The sequence below is a fragment of the Mastomys coucha genome, unplaced genomic scaffold, assembly GCF_008632895.1.
Source record: "Mastomys coucha isolate ucsf_1 unplaced genomic scaffold, UCSF_Mcou_1 pScaffold16, whole genome shotgun sequence".
NCBI classification, from domain to species: domain Eukaryota; kingdom Metazoa; phylum Chordata; class Mammalia; order Rodentia; family Muridae; genus Mastomys; species Mastomys coucha.
The window spans coordinates 28,590,613-28,601,186 of NW_022196898.1; the positions used below are offsets into that span (position 1 = coordinate 28,590,613).

The 10,574-nt window shown below is 42.0% G+C and overlaps 1 protein-coding gene across 4 annotated transcripts in view; it reads right to left on the bottom strand.

Annotated features, from left to right (window-relative positions):
- Positions 1-10,574, bottom strand: part of Fnip2 (folliculin interacting protein 2) — a 113,511-nt gene that overhangs the window by 46,499 nt on the left and 56,438 nt on the right. For 2 of the 4 annotated variants that reach the window (XM_031374129.1, XM_031374128.1), the window contains exons 6-9: positions 9,696-9,796; positions 9,468-9,557; positions 7,696-7,767; positions 1,687-1,816 (exon numbers count right to left, since the gene is read on the bottom strand). In XM_031374129.1, coding sequence (XP_031229989.1) covers positions 1,687-1,816; positions 7,696-7,767; positions 9,468-9,557; positions 9,696-9,796 — 393 coding nt within the window. The remainder of the gene's footprint in view (positions 1-1,686; positions 1,817-7,695; positions 7,768-9,467; positions 9,558-9,695; positions 9,797-10,574) is intronic. The other 2 variants (XM_031374131.1, XM_031374130.1) reach the window with 1 other exon arrangement.

The following is a 10,574-nucleotide window of genomic DNA, read 5'->3' on the forward strand; positions in this document are numbered from 1 at the left end:
TTGCTGCAGAAGGAACCTAGTGTCCGCATGTCTTCTTCCTGGTGAGAGGACTGCGCGGGCTACACCAGGGCTATACAGAGAAGCCCTATCTCGAAAAACCAAAAAACTGGACACAGTGGCACACACCTTTAATAGCAGCACTTGAGACACAGAGGCAGGTGGATCTCTGTTGAGGCCAGCCTGCTGTATATAGTGAGTTCCAGGATAGCCAGGGTTATTAAAAAGGTTTTTTTTTAATTTTGTATGTATGTGTGGTTTGTGCATATGTGCCATGGCACACATATCTGGAAGTCACAGGGAAACTTCCTAGAGTTGGCTCTCTTCTTCCACTGTATGATCCTGAGATCAAACTCAGGTCATTAAGCTTGACAGCAGGTGCCTTTAACCACAGAGCCATCTTGAGAATCCAAATTTTGTTTTTTGTTTTTGTTTTTGTTTTGTTTTTTTGAGACAGTGTCTGTGTGTAGCCCAGGCTGGCCTTGGATGCAGCTTGCCCTAAGCCTATCTCCCAAGTGCTAGGATTATACATATGCACCGCCAATGTTTTATTTGCTGTATATCAAACATGGCCTGACCTCTTGACTTGCTCATCTAGTTTTATTCTCCTAACATCACCAAGGCTGAACCTGTTTCCATCCTAATGTGCAGGAGAAGAAGCTGCCAGAACCCTGTTAAAATGCTCTGGCACATGCCCTCGGCTAGGACTTGCCCTGACCTCTGACTCCACAATCTCGTCATCATTCCATCTTAGTCCACTCATCAAACAGCAGCGGCTCAGTGCCCTCAGCTCTTGCTGCTCAGCTTGCCCCATGAGTCCCCACTACTGTGCTTCTCCCCATTCAGTTCCTTTGTACTCCTCATCTTCATGGTGTTTATCGTATACTGATCTTCCTTGACACCTGTTTACTGTCATCGTCCCTGTTGGGCATTAACTACTTCAGCACAAGCAAGCACATGGTGTCATCTTCACAGATTCTCTCCAACATGGTGATCACTAGGCAATTTACAAACTCAGTTAATTGACACAAATAGTTTAGTGACATGTGAAAATCCCATTGAAATGTTTTGAGATACAAAACCAATGGCCAGGATGCTGCTGGTATAGCATCGAATGTATGCTCTGTACACAACTGAATAAACTTCAGCTTCAAAAACAAACTGAAATCAAAGTAGAAAATAACTTGAGGCTATCTATCTCTATGTATACTCCTATCCATACCTGTTTAGTCTAAGAATTTAAGTGCCACAAAGGACCTGTGCCTCAAATATCTCCCTGGAATCACTGTTACCAGGGAAGATATTTGTCCCAGCTTTTCTTGCTTATAGAGCACATTCACTCTAAACCATCACCAAATTCAGCACCGACACTGCACTGCTATCCAGGCATCTCCAGTATCTCCTAAATAAAAAGATGGGACACTCATAATCCTATCACTTAGGAAGCAGAAGCAAAAGATGGTGAGTGAGTCTCATGTGGGCTACATACTGTATTCCAGGCCAGCCTACCTAGATTTAATTTACTATCTCCTTAAACAACTGAACTAGTAAACTTCAGGCTAAGCTGGAGCTAATCACAAGGTTTCAGGCCTTCTTGCCCTAACAACAGGCAAGGATAAGCCTGTGAGGTTCTGGACGCTGTTCACACTAGCTAGCACTTTCCTTAGCCAGAAGAAACAAGTCACTCACCTCCTTGGAAAGACGCCATTTTCCAAACTCGTCGTCTGACTTCGAAGCCAGCGGCGCTGGTAACTGCTGGAAGAGGATGTAGAGGAGCTCGGAGACGGGAAGGGTGTGATCAAAAGGCTGCTCAGTGAAGCTGCAAGGCAGTACATATCAAATGTGAAAGTCCAGCTTGAGTCCTTAACAGTGAATGCTATGGCGTGCAGTACCACGGAGCTGTACATTTACAATGGATTCCATAGAGTCTGGAACCCACATGGAAACCTAGGTTTGCTAGCATATACTTGTTATTCTAACACTGGGGAAGAAGGGACAGGAGAACCACTGGGGTTCACTGGCCAGTCAGGCTAGCCAAATCAGAAATGTTCACATCCCAGGAAGAGACTCTATCTCAGAAAGCAAATGACACCCAAGGTGACACAAACTCATGTAGCACATGCTTATACACTTGCACATACATGTTCACTCACTCACCCATGCCACAGATGAATGAATAAATAAATAATAAATATACACAGGCATGGTAGTACAGTACTAACGATGCAGAACCAGGAGTATCTTGAGTTCTTTTTCTTTAAAGACATATTTATTTATTTTATGTATATGAGTACACTGTAACTGTCTTCAGACACAACAGAAGAGGGCATTGGATTCCTATTACAGATGCTTCCCCCACTTCTGAGGTTTGTGAAGTGGTTGTGGCTGCTGGGATTTGAACTCAGGACCTCTGGAAGAGCAGTCAGTGCTCTTAACCTCTGAGCCATCTCTCCAGCCCAGACATTGAGTTTTAGGCTAGCTTAGCGATATAATTTTGAGTCTCAGGCTAGCTTGAGCTACAGAGCCAACCTCCCTACGATCAACCTCCAGAAAGAGTGGAAAATGGTAAATTTTATGTAATATGTATTTCAACATCATAAACACACACACAGAGTGAGAATTCTAATTTCTTTAAAAACACAGAAATGTTATGCGACTATGTTTTCGTTTTAATTCCAGGTGTGGGATACGTGGCTGCTTCAGATCATCCACAGCTGCTAACTATAATTTGTGTTGTGCTCTGGCAGGGACGGGATTCTGCCAGCTGAAGATAGTTTATGTTTGTAATTCTGGGGACTCTTAAGGGGATATAAAAATGCCAGAGCCCCAAGAGGCTGGGGAGGCTGTTGCTTCCCCCCACTTCTGAGGTTTGTGAAGTGGTTGTGAGCAAAGAGAAAGAAGAAATTGGATATCCTGACCACAAAGATCAACAATGCCCTAGGGAAGTCAATGGCTAGTCAGCAGGAGGTAGTCTAATGATTCAGATGCCACCTTCCTCCCCTCCCTAGTGTTGGGCTGGAAGGGTGGGGGAAGACTGGTAGGAAAACAGCACACTGAAATAGCCAAAAGTATGATTACACATACACCCTAAATTTTTTTGCCAATCACATCCAGCAGGGGGAGACTAAAATTTCTCTCTTCCAAAAATTCTGCAGATAAAAGGGAGAAAAAAAAATCACACAGGCATTTTTTTTTTTTTGACCAAGTGCTGGGATTACAGACGCATACTACCATTCTAGAGGAAATAAGAATCCTAGCCTACCTATACCTACCTAATCCTAGCCACCTTCTATTCTTAGTCACACAGATTCCTAATCCACAAACTTGCAGATTAGAACCAGTGCCCATGATCAGGCTTTACATTATAAATACAAAGGAGTATGCACTGTAGATGTCTAAGTGCATCTAAGACACAGCCCAACTTAAGTCAACCTCATATTACAAAGCTTACTTAGATGTATTTCTTCCTTTGGCCTATTTCTTCACTCTCTTTTGAGAGGTAAAATTTAGGCAGTAACCAATTCATCAGTGTGAGATTTCCCCTCTCCTAATCCTCTTTTTCATTTCTTTCTTTCTTTCTTTCTTTCTTTCTTTCTTTCTTTCTTTCTTTCTTTCTTTTTTATTTTGTTTTCTGAGACAAGGTAAATGTGATCCTGGCTCTCCTGGAACTCACTATTGTAGGCCAGGCTGGCCTCAAACTCACAAAGAGATCCACTTGTCTCTGCCTCCCTGGTCCTTTAATTAAAAACATGTGTCACCATGCCCAGTCTCTGACCCTCATTTTCAAATACAGAAAATTAATAAACATTAAATAAACATAACTAATAAAATTAATTATAGGTAATACATTTTTTAAAGATTTATTTATTTATTTTTTATGTGTATGAGTACAATGTAGCTGCACAGATGACCCTGAGCCATCATGTGGTTGCTGGGAATTGAACTCAGGACAGCCCCACTCTCTCTGGCCCAGAGTAATACACTGAAGCTGTCTTCAGATGCACCGGAAGAGGGCATCAGATCTCATTACGGATGGTTGTGACCCACCATGTGGTTGCTGGGATCCGAACTCAGGACCTTCGGAAGAGCAGTCCATGCTCTTACCTGCTGAGCCATCTCACCAGCCCTAGGTAATACATTTTAAGACTACAAAATGACTTTGAAGCTTCAGAAGGTCTCCTAGGCTGTGCTTGCTGTCATGGGCTTGTGACACCAGCTACTGGGGAGTCTGGGCTACTACAGAGAGGAGTTCAAGGCTTGCCTGTCTCAAAGGAAGCTGGGGATAATGTTTAGCAGCATGAAACTTGCCTACCATGGGAGGCCTGCATCACTGGTAAAACACGTAAGTCTTCAAAAGCACCATGGAAGTTTTACCATTCCTAGAAAAGACCCTTGAATAAAAATACTATGTTTCAAAGTATCCTAACGTTTCTGAAGTAGCTAGGACATAAAGCTCTCGAGCAGCTGCACTCATCACTCACTCACTCCAAAGTGATGACCCAAGCTGAGGCAGGGCAGAAAGAGGAAAACTTGTAGGGGCACAGAAAGGGAGAGGAGCTTCTTGCCAGCTCAGCACTGAGAATCCCCACACTTGGCAGGCAGATCTCTGTGAGTTCGAGGCCAGCCTGGTCTACAGAGTGAATTCCAGGACAGCCAGGGCTAGGTAGAGAGACCCTGTCTCAAAAAACCAAACCAAACCAATAAACCCCACAATTTACATTTGCTTATGGGACTTTCTCATTTCCCAAAGATAGACCTGTAATTGTCTAATCTCACCAGAAAGTTCCTTGATGGTGAAATGACGTGCCCAACCTCCTTGTGTAACTCTCCTGGCTCCTGGCTATCTCATTAGATTATAACTCTACCACAGCACCTCTGGAACTATTTCTGCAGCAAAGCTAAAATGTATTTTATCTGAACACTTCAATAATGTCTGCTCTTATTCTGAAGGTTCATTTGCACATACTTCATTCAAAAAGGAATGATGGAAAGTATTCACGGTTTTCCTACACTGGGCACTGAAAGGACACAGGACATGTAATTACAGTGAGGATGGTAAGGTTCTCTTTCTTGCTAAATATGAACACTTTGAAGGGGAAGAGAGCTTACTACAAAGCTGAACTGGAAAGACTGGTCTCAAATCCAGCCTATAAGTCTTAATACTACTCACTACTGCGGACTCAAGACTTCCAGATTTCAGGTGCTCTGACCCATCCCTGTCAAGACAACTTCTCATTTTAAATACAGCAGATGACTCCCAATTGGAGAATTTGGGGACAGTTCTGGTAAAAAACCAAAAACCTCAGATGTGTCTCCCTTGCTAGCCTCATGCGTCCTGACTCTGGTTAATGCTGTCTTCCCATTTACTTGCTCAAGTCAGAAACCAGAGAGCTGTGCATGGTTCCAACACCCTCCTTGGGAACACATGTGCTCTTGTTGCCAAGTCCTACAAATGCTACCTCCTACATGCCTGCAACCAGTATCCTCTCTCCAAGGCCTTACTTAAAATTGTCTTTCTTTTTTATTTGTGTGCTGGGATGCTAGAAGTGTACTGCCAGATCTCATGTGGACCATGGCGCTGAACTCAGGTCCTCAACGCTTATGCAGTAAGCACCTTACAGATTGGGCGGTCTCTCTAGCCCCTTACTTGAAAATTTCTAGTAACAGCCATTACGATCATTCTCTTAAAAATGATCTTTTTGGCAGGTGTGAAAACTGAGTAGGAGGGTCATAAATTCAAGGCTTGCCTGGGCTAGAGTGAGTTAGAAAGCCAACCAGATCAACAACTTAATGAGCCCTGTTTCAAAAGTAATTTTCTAAATTAGCTTTTATTTTAAATATAGACACAGAAGACTTTTTCAGAATATCCACAAGAGACCCGTGCTGCCCTCCAGAGACAGTCTATGAACCACGCACGCACCCTCTGACTCTGGGGCTGGGACAGAAAACAACAGATGACTCATAAGTACTCAGTACTGGAACAGGGTGGCAGAGCTCCCCTGTCCTGCTATCCCCATGCATGAGAGCAGTGTCAACGGAATCACAGATTCTCCCAGGGTTAAAGCCCAGGCAATTTAGGCAAATATAAGTATTACTGGGTTATATCCAAAGTGAAAAATAAATGACCTTGGAATAATAACCAAGTGTAAGTCAAGAAATGAGAAAGGCACAATGTCCATGAAGAAAATTTCAAATCATTGCTGCAGACTCTTGCCCCTCAAGGAAAGGGAGCACATCTCAGGTGACGGGTAAGGCACGCGCACAAATGTCAAGGGGATCAACTTCGTCTCTAAGAGACCTAGTTAATAGAATCTCATTAATAAACAAGGTCAATAACTGAACTCATGAATCATGTGGACAGTTCATACCCTGAGACCCTGTGAGCAGGACGGTGTATTACTTTTGTGGTTATGCAGCTCAAACCCACAACCACAGTTTAATCATGAGAAATCCACCAAGCAAGCATATTCAAATAGTGAAACCAAGACTAAAACCATCATGATTATCAAAAACAAAGAAGGTCTGAGGAAAATACCTGAGAAGGTCAGTGTGGTAACATACAGAGGCAGGTGGATCTCTACGAGTTCAAAGCAAGCCTGGTCTATATAGTTAGTTCTATAACAGCCAGGACTATGTAGAGAGATACTGTCTCAACAAACAAACAAACAAAAGAACAAAACAGGCTGAATAGGCATGACAGCCAAATGCATTGTGTTCTTGGAGCATAAGAAGCACTGGGGGAAAAGCTAAGGAAAGTGTCACATGATGAAAGTTAGCTAATGACTATGAACCATTAATCGCCTCAGTGTACACACATACAAACCAAACAAGGAGATTCATCAGCTGCTGCATTTCATTAGTGACTCTGGGAACAGAGTTGAACAAGGGGACTGCAGGGATCTGACAGTACCCAGAAACAATCCATGAGCTTTGAGGTAGAATGTGGGAGCTTCAGCATGTGATAAATGGGTGAAAAGATAGGAGGAAAGACACCAAGACTGGAAGCTAGTCCCACGCGGCTGGTGGGCCTCTGGTAAAGGAGTCAAAGCTCACAGGACAACCAGTTGGACACTCTTGGATCTCACTGGAAGGCTGCCTGTAGGATGCATATTCATCAGCAAAAGCTCAACATGCCTCCTTGTTAGGTCCTTGAAACATGGAACTAACCTCAGATCGGAACCACAAATTAAAACTTAAAAGCAGATTTGTGTACAAAAGTTGAAACTGGGTTGGGGTGACGGTCTCAAGGCAGTCTTAGGCAAGGTTAGCCTCTAAATGAGCAGAGAAGGGTACCTGAGGTACAATCTAGATCAGCATCACAGGATAGAAAGGGTGGTAGCCGGCTGGTAGCATCTCTCATTGTCACAGGTAGACTGACCTCCACAGTGCATCCTCTGACTAAGCAGTTAGCAAATAAATTCCTAGCACAATTGGCACAACGAAGCTCCATGCTGGAAGAAATTTACTATTATACACTAATCTCATGTAAATTTAGGTATTAGATAAAACTAGCTTGTGTGCACAATCATTCTGAGATGATGACCATCAAAGTTTCATATTCTCAGACATAGAGATTTAGAATATAGAGGAAAGAAAGAAAAGGGTTGGGGGGAAGGACAGAGCAAAGACTACCTTTCTAGTTCCTATTTTTCACTATAGAGAGCCTACCGTATTAGTTAAAGCAGTGTAAGGAAGTACCTGATCGAGCAATGCCACTGTCCCTGTCTTCATTCTGCCCTCTGCTTGGCATATCCACAGGTGTGCTGTGTGCTAAGACAAAGAGACAAGAAAAACATTAGGTTTGCCAATGACAGAGGCATTTTAAAGATGGCTTCAGTAATTTCTAGACTTCAAAGTAGGCTACTGCTATTGTTGAACTAATATATAATAGCAACTAATAGACAGCAAATTAAATATATAAAAAGTCCACAAGAAACAAGAAACACAACCAAAAAGCCATTTGCCTTTATGCTGGAGTCTAGACTCTTCTGAATGACAGCTATTAAAAATTAGCATGTACATTAAACCATCCACGCAGGAAACACAACCAGCATTCTACTTTAGCCATTTCTTCATTATTAATATATCTAAACAGTACAACATTTTCAAAGACTTTATACTTAAGTTAGTTTCAATAATAGTTGTAAGCAGCTTAGGAAGAAAAATAGTTAAGCTGGGTGGTGGTGGTGCACACCTTTAATTCCAGCACTTGGGAGGCAGAGGCAGGCAGATTTCTGAGTTTGAGGCCAGCCTGGTCTACAGAGTGAGTTCCAGGACAGCCAAGGCTACACAGAGAAGCCCTGTCTCGGAAAAAAAAAAAAAAGAAAGAAGAAAAAATAGTTTAAAACCACTTCATAAGTCTAGAAATGTTTATTTATAACACAGTCTCTTTGAAGACACTGAAAACATTAACTTCCTAGCAGTTTTTTCCTCCAGTTCTATTCCCCATACATGGTATTACAGTTATTCAGAAAAAACTCATGTCCTGGCATAAATTTGAAGAACAAAAAGCTTAAGTAGCATGTATACCTAGAAGGCTCCAGACTGACTGAGCTATACATTTACTGGGCTGAAAGGTACATGAGAATTTGTTCTAGTAAATTTCACAATGAACAAGAAGTCACTGTTGTGGATGTATAACATACTTGCTAGTATTTTTTAGAAACATGTTTATTGTCCAAGTTTTAAAGGGAATATATAAATATGCTGTACTTGCTCTAAGGAGCTGGGATGTATCAGTTTCACTAGGCACTAGAAAACTATAATGCTTAATATATTTCAGGCTAGGAAAACGAACAGAAAGGAAAAAGATCTCATTTGCCTTGCTCACAACTTTAAATGTTAGTCATGAACATTGTGCTTGTTAATCATGCTACAAAGGATATTGAGCAACCTCTGCCGGCAAGGCCAGTTAAATCCCAGAATATACCCAGAATATCAAGATTACTATACCTGTAAGGAACCTAGACATTGCATTTCAATGATTTGATTAAGTTAATTAATATGAGAGAAAGAGAGAGAGAGAGAGAGAGAGAGAGAGAGAGAGAGAGAGAGAGAGAGAGAGGTGTGATTGAGCCCTTTCATGCTCCTAATAGAGTGACTTAGATACTCCATGCAGGTAAAGGTCAGGTGAATAAATGGGGAAGAGATGCCACAGCAAAAAAGAAACAGCTCACAGCAGCACAGGAGGCCTGGGAAAATCAGAAGAAATTAATTCTCCTAGAAACACTAAGGGCTCATTTCTGATCAAAGTCACCTCACATTTGGACCATTAGCGAAGACATTCACAACAGAGGTTCACTGCTGAAACTTCAAAACAGCATGACTCTAGCTCCATTTTGAAACTAGCATCTCCTGCCACGAAAGCCCTTTGGGTTTCTAGAGAAGAGCAAATGGATTTATTTTTCTAAGAACCTGCGTAGGAGTTTTAACGTGTGTGGGTCACACTGTGCTCAGCATTCCACACAAACCTGCAAAGAAAGAAGCGCTCCGGGTGAGCCGGAGAGGTCCTCCTTCAGACAACCCCTGCAGCAGTTTGCCGCTGCACGCCTGCAGCAAACCTGGAGCAGAACACACAGAAGACGCAAGGCACACACACAAATAAACACAGGTTAAAGATAACGCAAAACTAAACCCGAACACAACAAACAAACAGAGGGAACCACCACCCCAACGGTAGCACTCCGAGAGTCCTTTACCTAGGTTACTTCCGGTACGGAAAGGACCCAAACTGTTCTGACTCGTGTTCAGTTTTCCAGCCTGAGGATCTTGGTTGATGCATTCGAAGCTGTCCTGCAGGCTAAATCAAGACGGGAAGGGAGAGAAAAAAAAAATCAAGAGGTTAACAAAGTCGTTTTTAATAGATTCCAAACTATAGACAACAACGGATCAGTTACTCAAAATTTTTCTTTATACATAATTAAGAGTTTTGAGCTGGAGAGATGGCACAGCGGTTAAGAGCACTGACTGTTCTTCCAGAGGTCCTGAGTTCAATTCCCAGCAACCACAAGGTGACTCACAACCATCTGTAATGGGATCCGATGCCCTCTTCTGGTGTGTCTGAAAACTGCAACAGTGTACTCACATATAGAATAAATAAATTTATAAAAAAAAGAAATTAGAGTTTCAACAACAACAATAATAAATAACAATCAATAATTTAAAATGATAGGTTGGGAGTAATCTGTTGGAAGAAAATAAAGATGTTTTGGAAGTGACCAATTTACATGGCTACCTGTACAACTACACTCTTAACCACTGAGGATCTGAAATGAGATTCTCATTGTGCTTCAGTGACTGACATCTTCCATATTATTATTCAGTTTTCGATTTTGCTTTAGAAACTGACAACTAAGATATTGCTATTCACTTCAAGGGTTTTCAAAAACCCTTCAAAATAAATTAATTTTAAGTCTTGGCTATTATCTATTAATAAGTTAGCAATCCGTTTCTGGAGTAGGACATATCAGAAATTATGATTCACTTTAAGAAATTAAGAATTGCCGGGCGGTGGTAGCACACGCCTTTAATACCAGCACTTGGGAGGCAGAGGCAGGTGGATTTCTGAGTTCGAGGCC